Below are 23,466 nucleotides of genomic sequence, written 5' to 3'. Positions count from 1 at the left end.
AAATATCATCTCCACATCTACTCTATCAAGGCCTTTCACCATTTGATAAGGTCACCCCTCATTCTTACATATTCCAGTGAATACAAGCCCAGAGCTATCAAACACTCTTCATACGAAAAACATTCAATCCTATAATCATTTTAGTGAAACTCCTTTGAACCCTCTCCAGTTTCAGCACATCCTTTCTAAGATAAGGGGTACAAAACTGATCACAATACTCTGAATGAGACCTCACCATTGCTTTATAGAGTCTCAACATTACATCCTTGTTTTTATATTCTAGTCATCTTGAAATTAATGCTAACATTGCATTTCACTTCCTCACCACAGACTCAACCTACAAATTCTGCACAAGGACTCCCAAGTCCCCTAGCACCTCAGTTTTTGTATTTTCTCTCCATTTATAAAATAGTCAACCATTTCATTTCTTCTACCAAAGTGCATGACCATACACTTCCTGACACTGTGTGCATTTCTTTGTCCATTCTCCTAATCTAAGTCCTCTGTAGCCTCTCTATGTCCTTAAAACTACCTGCCCCTCCACCTGCCTTCACATTGTATACAAACTTTGAAATAAACCCATCAATTCTTTCATCCAAATCATTGATATATAGCATAAAAAGAATCGGTCCTAAAACAGATCCCTGTGGAATACCACTAGTCACCGACAGCCGACCACAGCAGGCTCCCTTTATTCCTACTCTTTGCCTCCTGCCACTCAGCCACTGCTTTATCCAAGCTACAATCTCTACTGTAATACCATGGGCTCATAGCTTGTTAAGCATCCTCAATGTGGCACCTTGTCAAAGGCCTTCTGAAAATCCAAGTATAGAGCCCATAAAAAGTGTTCACCCATTTGGAAGTTTTCATGTTTTATTGTTTTACAACATTGAATCACAGTGGATTTAATGTGGCTTTTTTTGACACTGATCAACAGAAAAAGACTCATTCGTGTCAAAGTGAAAACAGATCTCTACAAAGTGATCTAAAGTAATTATAAAGATAAAACACAAAATAATTGATTGCGTAAATATTCACCCCTTTACTATGACACACCAAATCATCACTGGTACAGGCAATTGGTTTTAGATGTTACATAATTAGTTAAATGGAGATCTGTTTTTGGAGACCTGTGTGCAGTTAAGGTGTTTCAATTTACTGGTAAAAATACACCTGTATCTGGAAGAGTCCAACTGCTAATGAGTCAGTATCCTGCCAAAAACTACACCATGAAGACAAAAGAACACTCCAAACAACTCCACAAAAAGTTATTGAAAAGCACAATTCAGGAGGTGGATGAGAAAATTTCTAAGTCACTTGGAGTATAGTTAAGTCATCAAGAATACAACAAAGCTGTAAGTCTGCCTAGAGCAGGCCATCCTCAAAAACCAAGTGACCGTGCAAGAAAGGGACTAGTGAGGGTTGTCACCAAGAGACCTATGACAACTCTGGAGTAGTTACAAGCTTCAGTGGCTGAGAGGCTGAGATGGGAGAGACTGTGCATACAATAACTGTTGCCTGGATGCTTCACCAGTTGCAGCTTTATGGGAGAGTGGCGAAGAGAAAGCCACTGTTGGAAAACACTCACATGAAATCTTGGGTAGAGTTGGCAGAAAGCATGAGGGAGACTTTGACGTCAGCTGGAAGAAGATTCTATGGCCTGAGGAAACCAAAATTGAGCTTTTTGGTCATCAGACTAACGCTATGTTTGATGTAAGCTAAACACCACACATAATCAAAAACACACCATCCCTAACATGAAGCATGGTACTGCAGCAGGCCCTGGAATGCTTGTGAAGATAGAGGGTAAAATGAATGCAGCAAACTACTGGGAAATCCTGGAGGAAAACCTGATGCAGTCTGTAAGAGAACTGCGGCTTCGGAGTAAAACAATGACCCCAAGCATAAAGCCAAAGCTATACAGGAGTGGCTTAAAAACAAAAAAAAGTTAATGTCCTGGAGTGGCCAAGTCAGAGTCCAGACCTCAATCCAATTGAGAATTTGTGGCTGGACTTGAAAAGAACTGTTCACTCACAATCCCCATGCAATCTGACAGAGTTTGAGCAGTTTTATAAAGAAGAATGGAGAAAAATTGCAGTGTCCAGATATGCAAAGCTGATAGAGACCTATCTCTCCTTTCTGACACCTCCCTCCCCTTTCTTGATCCGTCTGTCTCTATCTCTTCAGACAGTTTATCTACTGATGTCTACTATAAGCCTACAGACTCTCACAGCTACCTGGACTATTCCTCTTCCCACCGTCTCTTGTAAAAATGCCAACCCCTTCTTGCAATTCCTCCGTCTCCACCGCATCTGCTCTCAGAATGAGGTTTTTCATTCCAGGATGAAGGAGATGTCTTCCTTTTTTAAAGAAAGGGGCTTTCCTTCCTCCACCATCAACTCTGCTCTCAAATGCATCTCTCCTATTTCACGCACATTGGCTCTCACCCTATCCTCCCGCCTCCCCACTAGGAATAGGGCTCCCCTTGTCCTTACCTACCACCCCACCAGCCTCCGGGTCCAACATATAATTCTCCGTAACTTCCGCCACCTCCAAAGGGATCTCACCAATAAGCACATCTTTCTCTCACCACCTCTTTCTGCTTTCCACAGGGATCGCTTCCTACGTGACTCCCTTGTCCATTCGTCCCCCCCATCCCTTCCCACCGATCTCCCTCCCAGCACTTATCCTTGTAAGCGGAACAAGTGCTACACATGCCCTTACACTTCCTCCCTTGCCACCATTCAGGGCCCCAGACAGTCCTTCCAGGTGAGGCAACACTTCACATGTGAGTCGACTGGGTGATATACCGCGTCTGGTGCTCCCGGTGTGGCCTTCTATATATTGGCGAGACCTGACGCAGGCTGGGAGACCGTTTCCCTGAACACCTACGCTCTGTCCGCCAGAGAAAGCAAGATCTCCCAGTGGCCACACATTTTAATTCCACGTCCCATTCCCATTCTGATACGTCTATCCTCGGCCTCCTCTACTGTCAAGATGAAGCCACACTCAGGTTGGAGAAACAACACCTGATATTCCGTCTGGGTAGCCTCCAACCTGATGGCATGAACATTGACTTCTCAAACTTCCGTTAACGCCCCTCCTTCCCTTCACACCCCATCCCTTAATTATTTATTTTATATATTTTTTATTTTTTTCTCCCCGTTTTTTTTCTCTCTCTGTCCCTCTCACTATAACTCCTTGCCTGCTCTCCACCCTCCAGGCTCCCCTCCCCGCTTCTCTTTCTCCCCAGGCTTCCCGTCCCATGATCCTCTCCCTTCTCCAGCTCTTAGATCCACCCCTCCCCTCCTGTCTTCTCCTATCATTTCGGATCTCCCCCTCCCCCTCCCACTTTCAAATCTCTTACTATCTCTTCTTTCAGTTAGTCCTGATGAAGGGTCCCAGCCTGAATCACCGACTGTACCTCTTCCTATGGATGCTGCCTGGCCTGCTGTGTTCACCAGCATTTTTCGTGAGAGACCAATCCACACAGACTCAAGACTATAATTGCTGCCAAAGGTGCATCTACTAAATACTGACCTAAAGGGGGTGAATACTTAATCAATTATTTTGTGTTTTATATTTGAAATTAATTTAGATCACTTTGTAGAGATCTGTTTTCACTTTGATACGAAGGAATATTTTTCTGTTGATCAGAATCAAAAAAGCCAAATTAAATCTATTGTGATTCAATGTTGTAAAACAATAAAACATGAAAACTTCCGGGGGTGGGGGGGGGGATGAATACTTTTTATAGGCACTGTACACAACATCAACCGATTCTCCTTTGTCTATCCTGCTTGCTATTTCTTCAATGAATTCCAACAGATTTGTCAGAGAAAATTTTCTCTTGAGGAAACTATGCTGACTATTTTATCATTAGCTTCCAAGTACCCTGAGACCTCATCATTATTAATAATTAACTCCAACATCTTCCCAAACACTATGGTCAGACTAACTGGCCTTCTGCCTCTCTCCCTTCTTGAAGAGTGGAGTGACATTTGCAATTTTCCAGTCTTCCGGAGCCATTCCAGAATCTAATCATTCTTGAAGGATCACTACTAATGCCTCCACGATCTCTTCAGCCTCCTCTTTCAGAACTCTGGGGTGTAGACCATTGGTCCAGGTGACTTACCTTCCTTCAGACCTTTCAGTTTCCCAAGAACCTTCTCTCTAGTTATGGTAACTTCACACACTTCGTGACCCCTGACACCTGGAACTTCCACCATACTGCTAGTGTCTTCCACAGTGAAGACTGATGCAAAATACTTACTCGGTTTAGACTATTGAGTTTCATTTTCAACAACTTACAATAAGACTGTACCTTCAACTTTATAAAATGGGTCCTACTTTACATCACAGGATCATAATGAGATAAAATTTACATTGAAAGAGCAGGGTTCAAAATAAGTGACAAAACATTTGATTATAACTTAAAATAAAGAGGAAGAACTTCTAGCATTTTGTATATACCACTGAGGTATTCAAAATGTGGGCATTATACTCAATAGAGCTAACTTTTAGAACTTCCCTGTTCTGACATCAGCTGCTGAAAGGCAGAAGTTAAAAGAGTTCCTTACTGTCTGCAGCTGTGATGTTATCATGCAGCTTTTTATGCAACTTTTTAAACATTTTACTGAATAGCAAATAAAGATTGAAATACACACATATGATTGAGGAATAAGCCAATTTGTCCTAAACCTATTAAAACTGTAATGTTTTTTACTTTACATGAAGTAAAATTAATGTACCTTATAATGTCATTTGAAATATTTGCCTGAGGGTATTACAATACATATTTCTTTTTTACAACTAGCGAACTTGTTAAGCAGTAATTATAGCTTGATATTAAAACTTAGATCTCATGCAACAACAGATATGACTTCTGGGGTATTTTACAATGAGATAAACTTGTTCATGTCATTGACTGCCTTTCCTTGCTTTTGTTGGAGAAAACCATAAGCAGTGTATCTATGTAGGAGAATTGAACTTCTCATAGTAACTTTGTGATTGACACTTTATACCATGCAAGTGTAGAAAATCCTAAAGCTGCTGCCAGTTTCATCCGTCAGTTCTCCTCCAAAGTCTGAACCAATAATGCAACCAATGCGACCCTAAGAAATCAGCTCTTTTCATTGCTCTACCTTCGGGATTGCTGTAATTCAAGTTTATGGTTTAAGAGTTCCAGTCAGGTACTCCAGTTCCTTTAAATGGCAATGGCATTGGGATTGGTTTATTATTGTCATATGTACCGAAGTACAGAGAAAAACTTTGTTTGGAATGCCATCCATACAGATCATTCCATCACGTCAGTAAATTTATAAGAGAAAAGGAATAACAGAATGCAGAATAGAGTGTCACAATTGCAGAGAGGGTTCAGCACAGGCAGACAATAATGTGCAAGGCCATGATGAGGTAGGATGTGAAATTTTCATTTCTTAATGTTGCCAGTGGCCCATACACATTCATACTGCCTTGAAGAGGCGCAGGCACACTGAGTTCTACAGATCCTATCTGAGATGGCGTGGTGCCTAAACCTCAGCGTTCAGCAAGACAGGGACACCAAGTGTCAATGTTTAGAGTTCAAAGTAAATTTATTATCAAAGTACATATACACCATCATATACGACTATGAGAATAATTTTCTTGTGGGCATTCACAGTAAATACAAAGAAACACGGTAGACCAAATGAAAGATCGCCTATAACAAGACAGACACATAACCAAGGTGCAATAGATAACAAAGTGCAAATACAAGCAGAAAACAAAATAATAAATAAATAATCAATAAATATTAAGAACATGAGATGAAGAGTCCTTGAAGTGAGTCCATAGGCTGTGAGAACAGGTCAGTTTTATGATGAGTGATGTTGAATGAAGTTACTCCTTCTGGTTCAAGAGCCTGATGGTTGAGGGGTAATAATTGCTCCTGAACCTGGTGGCCAGCATTTCAAGTTCGGTCATTACACAATTGGCCAATTATACCTATAATGTAAGTCTTACTTCAGTTTAAAATCACTAGAAACGGTCTTAACCAACTTTCATAATACCATTATATTTTCCTTTTGCTCAAACCTGAACCATTTTGTAAACTGTAAGGAGACACTGGTTCCATCTGTTGCAGTGAGATCCTGCTGTGACTCAAATACTTCACGTGGGTGGGGAACTTGCAAGATAAGCTTCATCACAAAGCTGAAAGAATATTGGCAGCCTTCTCAGCCGAAACCTTCCTTGTTTAGTAAATTGCTAATACATTTTTATAAACAAAAGCTACTAGTCTGAAATTTTTAGGAAATGCCAGCTATTTCCAATTTACATGTCAACATTCCCCCTTTTAATTGTTTGTAACTTTGTGATTTTACATCAGTGGTGGCAGGAATACCCCACCAATTACCATGGGGAATCCACTCTAATCACCTGCTGCAGTACCCCTACCATAAGAATAAATTCTCAATTTTAACGAAATAGAACTGTTGTTTAAGACTAAGTATTATTACTTGTAGATTCATTCCTTTTTACTTATTTAAATGCTCAAAAGTTCACAAAAATTCAAAAGTAAATTTATTATTAAAGCATATATATGTCACTATATACAACCAACCTTGCGATTAATTTTCTTGTGGACATATTCAATAAATCCATAATAGAATAATAACCATAACAGAATCAATGTGCAAAAGACAACAAATAGCAAATAAAAAGAAAGAAAGGGTAATAATAAATAAATAAATAAATAAATAGAAATATCGAAAACATGAGATGAAGAATCTAAAGGTTGTGGGAACGGTTTAATGATGGAGCAAGTGAAATTGAGTGAAGTTATCTCTTGTGGTTCAAGAGCCTGATGGTTGAGGGATAATAACTGTTCCTGAACCTGGTGGTGTGAGTCCTGAGATTACTGTACCTTCTTCCTGAAGGCAGCAGTGAGAAGAGAGCCTGTCTAGGGTGGCAGGGGTCCCTGCTGGAGGATGCTGCTTTACTGCGATACCGTTTTATGTAGATGTGCTCAATGCTGGGGAGGGTTTTACCTGTGATGGACTGTGCCATATCCACTACTTTTTGAAAGATTTTCTATTCAAGGGGAATGATGTTTCCATACCAGGCTGTGATGCAGCTAGTCAATATACTCTCCACCACACATCTATAGAAGTTAGTCAACACTTACAATGTCTCAAAAGAAACAAAAACATTGTTTTAAAGATTGAATTTTAGATAATAACAATAAAAAGATTTGAAAGGAAGAGAAAAGAGAAGTTAGTCAAAGTTTCAGATATAATGCCAGATTTCCTAATTGATTAAACTCCTAATGTTTTAAGTGATTAAAATATAAATATTTTAAAATTTTAAATAACTTTTTAAAATGTCTAATAATTTGGAAAGCATGTTTAAAACTAACTTCCTTTTTATATTTAATTATTGGAAGCATTAATATGCAAGAAAATATGGGCAGAATTGGGAGAGCCCCATGTTGCATCTACATTGATCAGTTAGTTGCCAGTTTACATGATGTAGATTCTAAGTAAAGCTCTGTATAATTTTGCATTGTAAATACCTAAATATTGTAAAAAGGAATGAAAAGCAAAGGAAGATTTTAAGCTCCAAAGTGAAGTTAGGTTAAGAAGGAGAAATTATATTCACGGATGATTTATCTGAATTTAGGAAAGAGGAAGGAACTTGACAACTATTCATAAAAGACAAATGAAAAAAAGGGGTATGATTAAAGTTTGTGGAATGGAATTGTCATCCACTAGTATGCAAATCAGAAATGGTCTTACTTGTTAAAAACCTAACACAGAGATATAACGCTATTTGCATCAGAAATCTCTTTTATCTTGATATAGGAAGAACCAAAGACATATCAGCTGAGAGATATATGCAGGAATTTGGTAATACTGGGAAAAGGTGACAATGATTACAAAGGATTCACATGACAATACTCTGTTGGCTTGGTAGAGTAGCTAATATATGCATTCTGAGCAACACACACAGAATGCTGGAGGAACTCAGCAGGTCAGGCAGCCGCTATGGAAAAGAGTACGGTTGACGTTTCGGGCCAAGTCCTGGTGAAGGGACTTGCTCCGAAATGTCGACTGTACTCTTTTCCATAGATGCAGCCTGGCCCGCTGAGTTCCTCCAGCATTCTGTGTGTGTTGCTTGGATTTCCAGCATCTGCAGATTTTCTCTTGTTTGTGATATGCATGCTGATAAAGCTATTTAAATGAAATATTTAAACTGTTGCCTTGAGCTCCCAAGAGAAAATTGTACTGTAAAGTTATTTTCTTTCTCTTTCCTGCAATCTGCTCACCAAAGCCTGGCCAGATTTAGCTTTCTCCTCTGTTTGCTCTGGAGGAGTACAAGGAATAAACTGGGTGATCATTCTGTGCAAAACCTGTGTTCAATCAGTGTGCTCTGAGCTTCCCAAGGTCTTGTACTTGAATTGGCCTTCCCACTCCACCCTATTGGTCTGTGGCCTCCCGCACTGTTCCAATGAGCTCAATACAAGCTTGAGGAACAGCACCTCATCTTCTGTATCGGCATGTTGTAACTTAACTTCTCAACTTAGTATTGAATTTTACAGTTTGATTTCTGTCATAATCAATTGTCACTCTGAAATACCATCTGAGCTGTTTGTTGTCGTATTTCATTTTTCTGTTATCTTCTGAGAGTAGAGGGAATGCGCATCCTCATCTGCTGGGCATGTTTTCTTGCTCTTGCTCTACATTTCATAATTCCTATATCATTTTGTGTATGATTCACTTTCTGACAGCTCACAATTACTCATTGACTGTGTAACCCTGTTTACAGTTTATTCCCTGGTTTTATCTTATCAGAGACATTCCATTTCCCCAGCTCTCTCTGCATTTTTGTCCCTTTCTCTGTTTTGACAAAGGGTCTTTGACCCAAAATGTCCATCGTGTTTCTCTTCCCACAAATGCAGCCTGACCTGCTGAGTATTTTCAGTATTTTGTACTTGCGCACAAGAAGCACTTGGCTATCACATACACTACAATGACGGTCAAGCTCCTGAATCTTAAAGTGTGTGTGTGAATGATTCAAATGTGAACATTAGCTTTGACATCCTCATATATCTGTGTTCCAAAGAGTTATACAATCAAAATATCTTGCAAAAATTATTGTAATGCAACTAGTTAACATTTTTCATTTTAAAACAGCTGCCTGTTATTTGTTTTTGCCCCTCAGCATCTGGTTTCTGTGATGTATTGCAGTTATCTTTAAGGTGTTTTAGGTGAACATTTTATGTTTAATAGGTTCTGTACTGAAGCACAAACTGGAAAGTCTTTACAGTAATTCCAATTGTATTTCAAAAGAATTAGTTTGCAAGAGTGGTTGGTAAGCTCTTTAGTTTTGTTTTCTGACACAAAATGGAGTGGTATATCATACAGCAGTCAGCAGAGAATTATTAGCATGCAACAAAGAAGATGCTTGGCTCTTCTGTTCTTCCTAACCTCAACTAATAAAAAGCTTCACTAAACTAATTCCTCGTCTAAAAATACTCCTAACCAAATAAATTCTAGATCCAATTAGCATAACAAATAACTGCATTGAGAGCAGAAACCTTTCAGCAATTCCATCTATCCCCATAAACCTAACTGCTTTCCGGTAATGCAACATATCAGGAAGTCTTGATGATCAGAAAGCGGAAAGTCATGAAATAGTCTGTTAAAGGTGTTTCGGATTATGAATGAATGGGACATGCTAAAAAATATGAAATTCTGCCTGCGGGTGAAAGATTTTAGAATGGTGGAATGTAGAAGATTAAATGCAGGATACGTAGTACAGAGGTGAGAGGGACATGAGATGTGAACTGCTCTGCTGGAGTTAGTGATTGATATAGACAGCTATGTAAACTTAAATGAGTGTTTGGCAGAAAGGAGGAATGATGAACTATGTAAACAATAAAGGTAGTTAAGGGTTGTTCCATCACTTATGCAGAGTATCTCATTTTTATGTTCAAATTTCTACATAGCAATGTAGAATCTTGATTAGATGAACACGTTGCATTTTTGTTGTACCTTTAACACTGCAAAATGTTTCAAGGTTCATCACAGGAGCGTAATCTAGCATAAACTGACACAATCCACTCGGAAAGCTAGCTAAACGCTTGTCTAAATGGGAGGATTTTAAGGACCATCATCCAAGGAAGGAGAGACAAGTGAAAGGTTTAGGTTGCTGATTCTTGGGAGCCAGACAAGTGAATGCACAATCACCACTGGCAATACAGTTTGGCAGGTGAAATTATGATAGGACATATAAAGTAAATGGCAGGGACCTTATGAGTATTGATGTCACAGATAACTTAGAGTACAAGTCCATAACTCCTTGAAAGTGGTGGAAGGGGCATTTGGTGTCCTTGCCTTCATGGGTTAAAGCACAATGTATAAGAGTTTGGACATCAAGTTGCAGTGTACAAAACATTGGTTAGATGGCACGTGGAGTATTTTGTACAATTCTGGTCACCACTTTACAAAAAGGAAATGGTGTGCTGGTCTTATGATCCAATGCACAGGATCACAAGAGGCTGCAGAGGGTTGAAGAGTAAACCAGTTCTGTCATGGGAACAAGTCCCCCCATCACTGAGGAAATCTGCAAAAGATTGTGCCTCAAGAATGCAGCATCCATCATTATGTGTTCTCACCACCCAGGACATGCCCTCTCGTCATTACTACCTCTAGGAGTAGGTACAGAAGTCTGCAGATAGACACTCAACAATTTAGGGACAGCTTCTTCCCCTCCACCATCAGATTTCTGAATGGTCAATGAATCCATGAACACTACCTCACTATTACTCTTTAGCACTATTTATTTATTTTATATCGTATCGTAATTTACAGTCATCTTTTTATTTTAAATTTCTTGTACTGTACTGCTGCCATGATATATGTAAGTAAGAATAAATCTGATTCTGATTCTGGTAGCTGAGGAGATTCACTAGGACGTAGCACGCCAAGGTTTAAAAGCAGACCACCATATACAGCGGCCATCGTCGGAGTGGATTGAGTCAGAGTGGGATGGCTTTGGCTCAACAGGCTTCGGCGAGAACAGGCAGAGGCCAGGGTAGGTTTCGGTAAGTTTTTTGTTCAGATTGTCTAGTGTAGAGAGAATGCCAGGCAGGATGTTGGAATGCTCCTCTTACAGGATGTGGGAAGTCAGGGAGCCCTCCGATGTCCCTGACAACGACACCTGCAAGAAGTGCATCCAGCTGCAGCTCCTAACAAACCACGTCAGGGAACTGGAGCAGGAGCTGGATGACCTGCGGATCATTCAGGAGAATGAGGAGATTATAGATAGTAGCTACAGGGAGGTAGTTACGCCAAAGGAGCAGAGGACAGGAAATTGGGTCACTGTCAGGCGAGGGAAGAGGAAAGGGCAGACAGAGTAGGGTTCCCCTGTGGCCATTCCCCTCAACAACAAGTATACCGCATTGGATACTGTTGGGGGGGATGACGTACCTGGGACAAGCTGCAGTAGCTGGATCTCTGGCACTGAGTCTGGCTCTGCAGTGCAGTAGGGAGGGTGGAAAAAGAGGAGAGCGGTAGTGATAGGGGACTCAATTGTTAGAGGTACAGATAGGAGGTTCTGTGGTCGTGACAGAGAAACCAGGATGGTTTGTTGCCTCCCGGGTGCCAGGGTCAAGGATGTCTCTGATCGATTGCATGACATTCTGAAGTGGGAGTGTGATCAGCCAGATGTCGTGGTGCACATCGGTACCAATGACATAGCAAGGAAGAGTGAGGGGGTCCTGGACAGTGAGTATAGAGAGCTTGGTAGGAAGTTGAAAAGCAGATCCTCGAGGGTGGTAATCTCAGGATTGCTACCTGTGCTATGTGCCAATGAGGGTAGGAATAGGATACTCTGGAGGATGAACAAGGCTGAGGAACTGGTGTAGGGGGCAGGGTTTCAGATTTCAGGATCATTGGGACCTCTTTTGGGGCAGGTGGGACCTGTACAAGAGAGTCGGGTTACACTTGAACTACAGGGGGACCAATATCCTTTCAGGGAGGTTTGTTAGTGCTATTGGGGAGGCTTTAAACTAGATTTGCAGGGGGATGGGAGCCAGAGTGCCAGAGCTGACAGTGTGGCTGGGGTGAAAATAAATGATGTTAAAAGTTCAAGCAAATCCGCTAATAGAAAGGTTGTGAGTGGTGGTAAAAATCTTCTAAGGTGTATATATTTCAATGCTAGGAGTATTGCGGGGAAGGCGGATGAGTTGACGGCGTGGATTGACACGTGGAATTATGACGTTATAGCAATAAGTGAAACTTGGCTACAGGAGGGGCAGGACTGGCAGCTTAATATTCCAGGGTTCCGATGTTTCAGATGTGATCGAGGCAGAGGAATGAAAGGTGGGGGAGAAGTATTGCTTGTTAGGGAAAATGTTACAGCAGTGCTCAGGCAGGACAGATTAGAGGGCTTGTCTACTGAGTCCTTATGGGTGGAGCTGAGAAACAGGAAAGGTATGGCCACATTAGTGGGATTGTATTACAGACCACCCAACAGTCAACGACAATTGGAAGAGCAAATCTGCAGAGAGATAGCAGGCAACTGCAGGAAACATAAAGTTGTGGTGGTAGGGGATTTTAATTTTCCATATATTGATTGGGACTCCCATACTGTTAAAGGTCTAGATGGTTTAGAGTTTGTAAAATGTGTTCTGGAAAGTTTTCTAAATCAATATATAGAGGGACCAACTAGAGGAGATGTAATATTGGATCTCCTGTTAGGAAATGAGTTAGGACAAGTGACAGAAGTCTGTGTAGGGGAGCACTTTGGTTCCAGTGATCATAACACCATTAGTTTCAACTTGATCATGGACAAGGATAGATCTGGTCCTAGGGTTGAGGTTCTTAACTGGAAGAAGGCCAAATTTGAAGAAATGAGAGAAAGGATCTAAAAAGCATGGATTGGGATAGGTTGTTCTCTGGCAAGGATGTGATTGATAGGTGGGAAGCCTTCAAAGGAGAAATTCTGAGAGTGCAGAATTTGTATGTTCCTGTCAGGATTAAAGGCAAAGTGAATAGGAATAAGGAACCTTGGTTCTCAAGGGATATTGCAACTCTGATAAAGAAGAAGAGGGAGTTGTATGACATGTATAGGAAGCAGGGAGTAAATAAGGTGCTTGAGGAGTATAAGAAGTGCAAGAAAATACTTAAGAAAGAAATCAGGAGGGCTAAAAGAAGACATGAGGTTGCTTTGGCAGTCAAAGTGAAGGATAATCCAAAGAGCTTTTACAGGTATATTAAGAGCAAGAGGATTGTAAGGGATAAAATTGGTCCTCTTGAAGATCAGAGTGGTCGGCTATGTGCGGAACCAAAGGAAATGGGGGAGATCTTAAATAGGTTTTTTGCGTCTGTATTTACTAAGGAAACTGGCATGAAGTCTATGGAATTAAGGGAAACAAGTAGTGAGATCATGGAAACTGTACAGATCAAAAAGGAGGAGGTCCTTGCTGTCTTGAGGAAAACTAAAGTGGATCAATCCCCGGGACCTGACAGGGTGTTCCCTCGGACCTTGAAGGAGACTAGTGTTGAAATTGCAGGGGCCCTGGCAGATATATTTAAAATGTCACTGTCTACAGGTGAGATGCCGGAGGATTGGAGAGTGGCTCATGTTGTTCCGTTGTTTAAAAAAGGATCGAAAAGTAATCCGGGAAATTATAGGCCAGTAAGTTTAACGTCGGTAGTAGGTAAGTTATTGGAGGGAGTACTAAGAGACAGAATCTACAAGCATTTGGATAGACAGGGACTTATTAGGGAGAGTCAACATGGCTTTGTGTGTGGTAGGTCATGTTTGACCAATCTATTGGAGTTTTTCGAGGAGGTTAGCGGGAAAGTGGATGAAGGGAAGGCAGTGGATATTGCCTACATGGACTTCAGTAAGGCCTTTGACAAGGTCCCGCATGGGAGGTTAGTTAGGAAAATTCAGTCGCTAGGTATACATGGAGAGGTGGTAAATTGCATTAGACATTGGCTCAATGGAAGTAGCCAAAGAGTGGTAGTAGAGAATTGCTTCTCCGAGTGGAGGCCTGTGACTAGTGGTGTGCCACAGGGATCAGTGCTGGGTCCATTGTTATTTGTCATCTATATCAATGATCTGGATGATAATGTGGTAAATTGGATCAGCAAATTTGCTGATGATACAAAGATTGGAGGTGTAGTAGACAGTGAGGAAGGTTTTCAGAGCCTGCAGAGGGACTTGGACCAGCTGGAAAAATGGGCTGAAAAATGGCAGATGGAGTTTAATACAGACAAGTGTGAGGTATTGCACATTGGAAGGACAAACCAAGGTAGAACATACAGGGTTAATGGTAAGGCACTGAAGAGTGCAGTGGAACAGAGGGATCTGGGAATACAGATACAAAATTCCCTAAAAGTGGCGTCACAGGTAGATAGGGTTATAAAGAGAGCTTTTGGTACATTGGCCTTTATTAATCAAAGTATTGAGTATAAGAGCTGAAATGTTATGATAAGGTTGTATAAGGCATTGGTGAGGCCGAATCTGGAGTATTGTGTTCAGTTTTGGTCACCAAATTACAGGAAGGATATAAATAAGGTTGAAAGAGTGCAGAGAAGGTGTACAAGGATGTTGCCGGGACTTGAGAAACTCAGTTACAGAGAAAGGTTGAATAGGTTAGGACTTTATTCCCTGGAGCGTAGAAGAATGAGGGGAGATTTGATAGAGGTATATAAAATTATGATGGGTATAGATAGAGTAAATGCAAGCAGGCTTTATCCACTGAGGCAAGGGGAGAAAAAACCAGAGGACATGGGGTAAGGGTGAGGGGGGAAATGTTTAAAGGCAACATTGGAGGGGCTTCTTCACACAGAGAGTGGTGGGAGTATGGAATGAGCTGCCAGACGAGGTGGTAAATGCGGGTTCTTCTTTAACATTTAATAATAAATTGGACAGATACATGGATGGGAGGTGTATGGAGGGATATGGTCCGTGTGCAGGTCAGTGGGACTAGGCAGAAAATGGTTTGGCACAGCCAAGAAGGGCCAAAAGGCCTGTTTCTGTGCTGTAGTTTCTATGGTTCTATGGTTCTATGGTACCTAAAATGGAGGATAACAGTTAAAAGGGGCGTTTGGATAGGCTGAGTTTACTCCCCAAGAATGTAGAAGGCTCAGAAGTCACTTTGTAAAGGTTTAAACAGTTAGAAGGTGCATAGATAGGACAGAGGCTCAGAGTGTTTTTCCAAGGGAAGGGAAGCCTGGAACAAGAAGATACAAGTTTAAGGTGGAAAGGGAGAATCTTAAGGAGATCTGAGGGGTACATTTTACACACAAAGTGTGCTGTGCATTTGGAACGTGCTGTATGTCTGGGATGAGCAGTCAGAGAAGATGGTGGAGACAGGCATAAATACATTGTCTACAAAGAATTGAAAGGAATGGCAGACAGAAGGCAAATAAGATTAGCATAGAAAAGCATCACGTTTTGCATGAATGAGGCAGACCCAAAGAGCCAGTTCATATGCGGTAAGATTCTAATACTCCAAGATTCTCTGAAATCAGAGGTGTGCAGATATGCAGAATGGAGGAGAAAAAGTTTGCAGGTGGGTCGGCAGATGATTTATAGAGCTGGAAGAAGTTAGTCATTGGGAGGAGTGAAGCTATTTAAAAGTAAAACTTATTTAAGTTCAAGAAATGTTTCAATTCCACAAGCCTTCATAGCATCTTGATCAATGATGTTTCAATATTTTGCAAAACTAAAAATTAGAATTAGCCCTTTGTGATGTTAAGTAATGTCAGTAAAAGATTTAAAGAATTCTTTGCTAACTTGAAAAACTTTAGCTGAACTAACACACTTAAACCATATGACAAAACTAATTGACAAATTTCTCAGACTTGTTCCAATTATTTATAATAATTTTGAAGTTAGATAACCATGTTTAATATTTACCCTAACTTTTTTTTTGCCTTGAAACTTATTCTGAGTAAATATTTTTGTCCAGAACCTGGACCTATTTATGCTTGCTTTTTAAAGGTGAAACGTGCATAATAATCATTTACACAAACCTTAATAGGATTGCACCTATTTCTGATCCCAACATTGGGAAATTAGATTGAGAAATTCTGATTCATCTCGGTGTTCATGTAATTCCCTCAGCATAATCCATGCATGAGATGACTTTCTCAAGGCATATAAAATAAATTGCTCAATAATGACTGAAACTGGTGCAAAAATGTAACTTCTAATTCGTACTTTTCACTCATTGTTTAAAAAATGAGCAAAGCACACTCTAGCTTGCCCACTACCTGAAAATTGAAGTGTCCCTGATAGAACCAAGATGTTCTGCCCTTCCTTTGTGACTGTGTCATGACAACAGATCTGCTTCAGTGGCAGATCAGTTGTTTGTGTGTGTGAGTTTGCAGCATCTTTAAACTGCACAGGTCAGTGCTTCTTCTCTCTGTCTATGTCTAGTAGTGACTTTGGCAATGCTTAGGGCAGAGAAAGAAACATGTGGGAAGAATCATAGTGGGAGAGATCTGGCTGTGGTCAGGCAGTCTGGAGACATGAGTCCTGCCCTCTAGTCACCCTGTTTTCCCTTACCTACAGTACATAGCTGCCCTGTGGCTGCCTTAAAGAGTGTACTTCATGGCATGGATTTATAGTGCAGGAATGATATGGTTGCTACATGCAGTGGCTGCCAGCTTTGCACATTGCTGCCATCAGCAAGTGTGCAGACACAGTTATCATCAAAAGGTGCAAGCCATCTTAATGATTCTGTAAAGGTGAATTGCATCAGTGTTGTGTTTTATTGCAGAATAGAATCCTAAATGGCCATTACTTAGTGTGAAATGCATTCAGTGCATCATAAAAGAATGAAATCCAATTTTTAGGCACATTTCTTTAAAATGAAAGTATCAGAATGATTTTGTCTTTAATCTCCTTCATGAATCAGGAGAGCAGATTGCCCATCCTTAGAAGACTCCTCATCGAACGGTTGAGTGGTGACTCCATTTGCCAGATGGAACACGTTTCCCTGTTGATTCCATGCTCTGGCATCTTTCAATCCAGAACCAATCTGCAGTAAACTGCCACAAAACACCAAAGCCATTCAGTGCTCGCACTAAATGACAATTCTGCTTTATTGTCTGTTGTGTAAAGGCATGAGAAACTCTGCATCAAACTCATCGACAGGCTTTGGAAAACGTGCAGCAATGTTGCAACAAAATGTTATCAGGGCTCCAAGAAAGGATATGTAAACTAGGCAACACACATAAAAGTTGCTGGTGAACGCAGCAGGCCAGGCAGCATCTCTAGGAAGAGGTGCAGTCAATGTTTCAGGCCGAGGAACATGTAAACTAGGATTGTGTTCCAGGAAATAAAGTGTATGAGGTGATTTAAGAAGATTTTCATCCAAAGAATGGATTTCTGTCTCCTTCTATTGGTGAAGATTCAAATGGACATAATCACAAACTTAGTACTTCCCAATATGAGAAAGATCATGGAAGCATGGCACTTTTTCTCTACAAATAGGTGCTGTTGTCCAGCCTAATTAATAACTTCAAGTACGATGATTGTATTTTCTTTTGGAACACAATGATATTAAGGACCTGGAGATAAGGCAGGCAAATGGAGGTAGCTACAGACACAATTTCATCTCTAGGGTCTCAGTGGCCTCCTCTTCTTCCTGTTATTAGTGTGTATCTGTTGTGGAGATGCTGCTTTATCACAGCAATGGATAATACAGCTTACTCTCCATATCGTACTGCCCAGGCTTACGTATCTAGACAGTTAAGACGCAATATCCATGGTTAACTCTGACCGACGGAGGCCTCAGACTCAGGCTCAGGATAAAAAGGTACATTCAGCACTTATCTGATGAAGTGCTTCAATGTGTTATACTTTACTGAAAAGATGGTAGAGGAGTGGAAATCTTCTCACAAAAGCTGTAGATGCTGCCTCAATTAATAAATCTAAATCTGCAGTTGACAAATTTTTACAAGCATTGGTATGAAAGGATTATAGTGACAAATGTAATGGCAAAATCATAATACATCAAATGGTAGAAGAGACGTGTTGATGAATGGCCTGTCCCTTTAGTCATATCAGATATACCCTACAGGACCAATGACCTGGTTGCCTTGACATAATGGATATACCTGTATGTTCATTCCACCAAGATATCCAACAAAAAGTTCATAAAAAGAAGAAATGCAATTTTAAGTGTAGACCTATTCAATAAATGCTTCACATTCCAAGTGAAATCCCTGAGAAGCTTAGAGTTCATAAACAAGCATAGATCATGAACACATTGAAAATGGCTGATTTTAAATTGAATGTCTTGGCATATCACTGCAGTATATCAGAGAATGTGCCTTTCTGCAGTTTTACCAGCTGGATGGTGATCTTTTAAAGCTGATCACTCATGTGCAGCAGAATCCTGTGAAAATAGGTGAGTGACTGATTCATTCGACCATAATACTGTCCAGGAAATGGACAAAAGTTATATGCAAATGCTTTAACTATTTTTTGTTTAATTGAAAAAAATTATAGAATGCTTTTTTATACAAAACAGGCACCTACCCTTGCTGTAAATTAAGACTTGATATAAAAGACTCTAACCATGCAGTGGTTCACCTTATGGGGAGTTACAGGAAACATGGCCCTGCAACCTAGATCCCACTCTATAAGAACAGCTATCAATCTCAGCTAGTTAAATAACCATCTATTGAAAGCTCAGATTTTCCCTCCCACAACTCTTCCTTTAAAAGTTATTTTGAGTTTAATTTTATGCAGAGAAAGTAAAGCTGTGGCATGAATCCATTTTCCTCACCAAACCATTGATAGTGGGTATTGATACTTTTCAACCATTTGAATGAAAAGCACATAATACAGTAATGAATGGGTTACATAGAGTGCAGATAGTAAATGTAACACAGAACTCTTCAAATAAACCAGCACTTTGCAACTGATGCCTTATGCCAAATGAGATACCACCTGGTCTGACATGCTACAGGATATTTTCTTCAGGGCTCCTTAGAAGTTCAATTTCCAAAAAGACCAGAATGTTTTGTCAGATTAATAATATTTCATTTCAAAATGTGGCGAGCAATCTCAGTCCATATTTTCCAGTGCTCTATTAATCAACTTCACTTAAACATGCTTATTCTTCCAGTAATATGTTTGATATTTTTACCAATGATGAAATTTAAAATTCATGTTTAAAAATCCATGTAAAATGTTGAATATTTGCCTGCATAAAACGAAAGACTGGACAGAAAATCAAACTGCAGCTTCTATTGATATCAGAAGCTACTTTATATTGAATCTGAACAAAATGAACGAAGCTAGTTACCAAGAGCTGCAGAAGATATTCATTTCCTGTTTATAACATACCACAGCACCAATCCACAAATAAAACTCCCCAACCCTCAATGCATCGCACAGACATGGCCACTAAATTTCCAATAATCAAACAGTCCTAACGAAAGGTTTGGAGAACCTTCATTTCTGTTAATTCACTGTTGCCATGGTTAACAGAAATCAGGCTGAAAATGAGCATGACTGATGAAAAAGTAATCATATTGGTTGCATCATTCAAATTAATATAGTCAGAGAGTTCAGATTAATATAAAAAGTATAATTTTGGACAGTAGGCAGACTAAATATAGTGGTTGCAGATAATTCATTTTATGCAATGAATTATATCATTGCCACACAAGGCTGATTTTCTCCACTCCTAATATACAAATGTTCTATGCCTTAATGCAAGTATCACTACATTAAGTGCTTACACAACTTCTAATGCATTGCAAGATGTACTTAAATTTGGAACTACTGTGCTCTTTGTTTAAATCAGAGGTACATTTTGTAATTAATCATAATTCATCAGTTATTTTCATCCAGAGGTGTATTTGTCCACAATAATCTCGATAATCTTGAAGCTTTAATGATGTCACTGCTAAAGCAACCTTGTTAAATTTCCTTATAGGCAATAAAAATCCCTCAGAAATGGGTACATAAAAGATAACTGGAGGACATCAAGTGTTTCAAGGACCCATAAGGGTCATTTGCTTTTAGTTGCTGCCTAAAGCACAATAGAAAGCAATGGATAGCCACAGAATGAATTAGAAATATGAATGCATGATCTCTCGTGGCATTGTCTGTTTGAATGAAAGCCCTTCGTTTGCTTACTTCTGCTCAGCTAATTCACAAGGCAGGCTTAAAATATTACATAGGATTGAAGCTTACCTTCCATCATGGTGGCAGAATTGCATTCCTTAATCTCCAAAGGTCCTGAAAGACACAGGAAAGCAGCGGCCAGTTATCACATATGAACTCAACAGGAATGGATGAAGATCAGCATCAACTCCTAGTTATTGCGGATGCCAAGATGGAACTGAAATGGTGCGTGTACAGGCCATGGATGCCACAAATGCTGTCAGCAGCAGGTTCACAGAATGATGCTGATAAAAGACAGGGAGAGGAAGCTTGCTGTGCTCTACACAACTGCTAGGTTCAGCCAATTGCTGTTGCTCTGTTGCTAATCACATGGTTGCCATCAACTGACACAATACCTTTTGGGAACACAGGAAAAAGCCACCTCCCCACCTTTCTCTGATTTGCACACACCGACACAAACATCCAGCAGACAGACAGATGTGCACGCGCACACACAGACACACACAGAGAAACAGACATACTCACACACACGCGCACATGCACACACACACACACACACACACACACACACACACACACACACACACACACACACACACACACACACACACACACACACTACACACAGTCCATATACCTTGTGACACAATTCACCGTTTTATAATCCTACTTGGGTAGCCAGGCAGATCAGATCAGATTAACAATCAGCACTGTCGAACGCATGTAGAAGCCTTCACTATCAGCTGAGCATCCAAAAATATGCAAGTAAAAAGCCTCTTCCCTTCAGCATTTATATCATTCCCAAAGCTGAATATCAATAATTAAGCTATAGTGTTGTTCTCGTGTTAATCAGCCAGTTAATGCTTGTGTCCTTTTGTCAGAAAGCTGCTGCACATTTCTGCTTGTTCCTCCCCTTCTCTCTCTCCCTCCCTCCCTCTCTCTCTCGCTCTCTGTGCCATTGAAAAGAGATCAATCCCACTGACGTCACATCATAAACAATTATCCCCAGAAGGATCATGGAGAAAAAAAACCCTCCCAAACTGCTTAGCGAAAAACTTGAAAATAATGTGCCATGAAGGAACCCGATATAAGGGGCAAAGGAATCAGCATAAGCACAAGAAGCAGCAGGAATGTGTGTGGGAAAATTCATAATGGTAGGACACAGTGGGAAACTGAATTAATTAGAGTGTATGCATGAACGTACATAAAGAGGGAATATTGGCAGCTGACTGACACATATGTCTCCTACTGAATAAACACAGACAGATCTTTTGGAGCATTCCATCTTCCATTTTTCCATAATAATTCAGTTTGCATTGCCACCTAACCTTTGAAAACATTTGTTCAAATTTGTGTTGAAATTGATAATGTTTTTCTCTAAAATGCACTTATCTGAAACCTTGCAAATTTTTAAGCTTGTGCAATGGCAAAAACTCTTTTCAATTAAGGAAATGCAGGTATAAATAATATATTTAATTTACAAATTAGATCAGCAAGGTAGGTGCTGAATGCAGTCAACCTCCCCTCTACCTGGCTTTCTCAGTACAAATATTTCACTAGGCTTTGTATCTTCATTTGCATCATGTTTTCCTGTGGTCACTGGACCAAATTTATCCTCAGTACTGCTCTCAACTCTTTGTAACACACACAAAGTGCTGGAGGAGCTCAGCAAGTCAGACAGCAGCCATAGAGGGGAACAACCTATCGGCATTTCAGGCTGAGACCCTTCATCAGAACTGGAATGCAAGGGGGAAATTGCCAGAATAAGAAGGTGGGGGGGGGGAGGAGGAGAAGTTGCACAAGTTGGTGAGGCTATGTGAGGGGAAAGGTGGGTGGGTGGGGAGAGGACATGAAGTAATAAGCTGGGAGGTGATAGGAGAAAGAGATAAAGGGCTAAAGAAGGAACCTGATAGGTGAGAACAGTAGACCATGAAAGAAAAAGAAGGAGGAGGGGCACCAAGATGAGGTGATGGGCAGATAAGGAGATGAGAAAGGATGAGAGAGGAACCAGAATTGAGGATGGAAAAAAAAAGTGGGGGGGGGGGGAAATTACTAGAAGTTTAAAGAAACACACTCAAAATGCTGCAGGAACTCAGCAGGCCAGGCAGCATCTATGGAAAAGAGTACAGTCGACTTTTTGGGCCGAGACCCTTCGGCAGGACTGGAGAAAAAATGTGAAGAGTAGATTTAAAAGGTGGGAAAGGGAGAGAGAAACACAAGGTGATAGGTGAAAGTGGGAGGGGCGGGATGAAGTCAAGAGCTGGGAAGTTGATTGGTGAAAGAGATACAGGGCTGGAGAAGGGGGAGTCCGATAGGAGAACAGAAGGCCATGGAAGAAAGGAAAGGGGGGAGGAGCTCCAGAGGGAGGCGATGGGCAGACAGAAAAAAGGTGAGAGAGGGAAAAGGGGATGGGGAATGGTGAAGGGGAGTGGGGAAGGCCATTACTGGAAGTTGAAGAAATCGATGTTCATGCCATCAGATTGCAGGCTACCCAGACAGAATGCAAAGTGTTTTAAGAGTTTAAGGAAGGTAGAATTATCCCAGTAATCACAAGGTGGATGAAAAGGGTTTAAAACAGTTGAGTATAATACTTTATCTTCCCCTGTAGGAATGTTTGTCTAATTGTTGATCATAAAACTCAATAGCATAGAGTGAGACCCACTCACCTACAATATATATTATTTGGTCTTTGGTATCTGGGACAACGTTGTGCCATACACCATTATAAAAATTATGGAGTGTAGTTAATAGTGACATGATTAGATATGACTTCAGGAGAATATAGTCTATTTAATAAATTGGCCAAATGCAAGCTGATATAAACTAATTGCAGAAAAATACATTATTAAATTTTATGGGTTGAAGGACAAGGTAAGGATTTATCAAAATAAAAGAGCAGAGACTTAGAAGATCACAGAACAAACTTCTGTGCAGTTGTTGGTTAATAGTAACTATTAAATCCCCCGGATCACTAGAGAGAGAGAGAGAGAGAGAGGGAGGGAGGGAGGGAGAGAGAGAGAGAGTGAGAGATGTATTCTATGAGGCCATAAGATCATCTACTGTTACTAGTGTTACAATATTTTCAATGTACTGTGTGAATCTGATATTGAGAAATATTTAAAAACTATTACAAATGAAATATAAACTAAAGCCAAAGTTATGTAAAATGTCTTTAAAATAATTAATCACTTAAAGTGCTTAACAATAAATTATAAAAGCATTAAATAAAACACAGATAATTTTTAAAAACACAAACATGAGGAAATCTGCAGATGCTGGAAATTCAAGCAACACACACAAAATGCTGGTGAACGCAGC

The 23,466-nt window shown here is 40.3% G+C and overlaps 1 protein-coding gene across 9 annotated transcripts in view; it reads right to left on the bottom strand.

The window, feature by feature from the left end:
* sgip1a (SH3GL interacting endocytic adaptor 1a) overlaps positions 1 to 23,466 on the bottom strand; it is a 265,636-nt gene that overhangs the window by 211,058 nt on the left and 31,112 nt on the right. For 3 of the 9 annotated variants that reach the window (XM_063064167.1, XM_063064174.1, XM_063064175.1), the window contains exon 1: positions 20,218 to 20,560. In XM_063064167.1, the coding sequence (XP_062920237.1) occupies positions 20,218 to 20,227 (10 nt within the window). In that variant the 5' untranslated portion in view covers positions 20,228 to 20,560. Of the gene's footprint in view, positions 1 to 20,217; positions 20,562 to 20,785; positions 21,044 to 23,466 lie in introns of those variants that run through there. The other 6 variants (XM_063064172.1, XM_063064168.1, XM_063064173.1 and 3 more) reach the window with 4 other exon arrangements.

This window comes from Mobula hypostoma, chromosome 12, assembly GCF_963921235.1.
Source record: "Mobula hypostoma chromosome 12, sMobHyp1.1, whole genome shotgun sequence".
In the NCBI taxonomy this organism is placed as follows: Eukaryota; Metazoa; Chordata; class Chondrichthyes; order Myliobatiformes; family Myliobatidae; genus Mobula; species Mobula hypostoma.
This window is presented reverse-complemented; position numbering and strand designations above follow the sequence as displayed.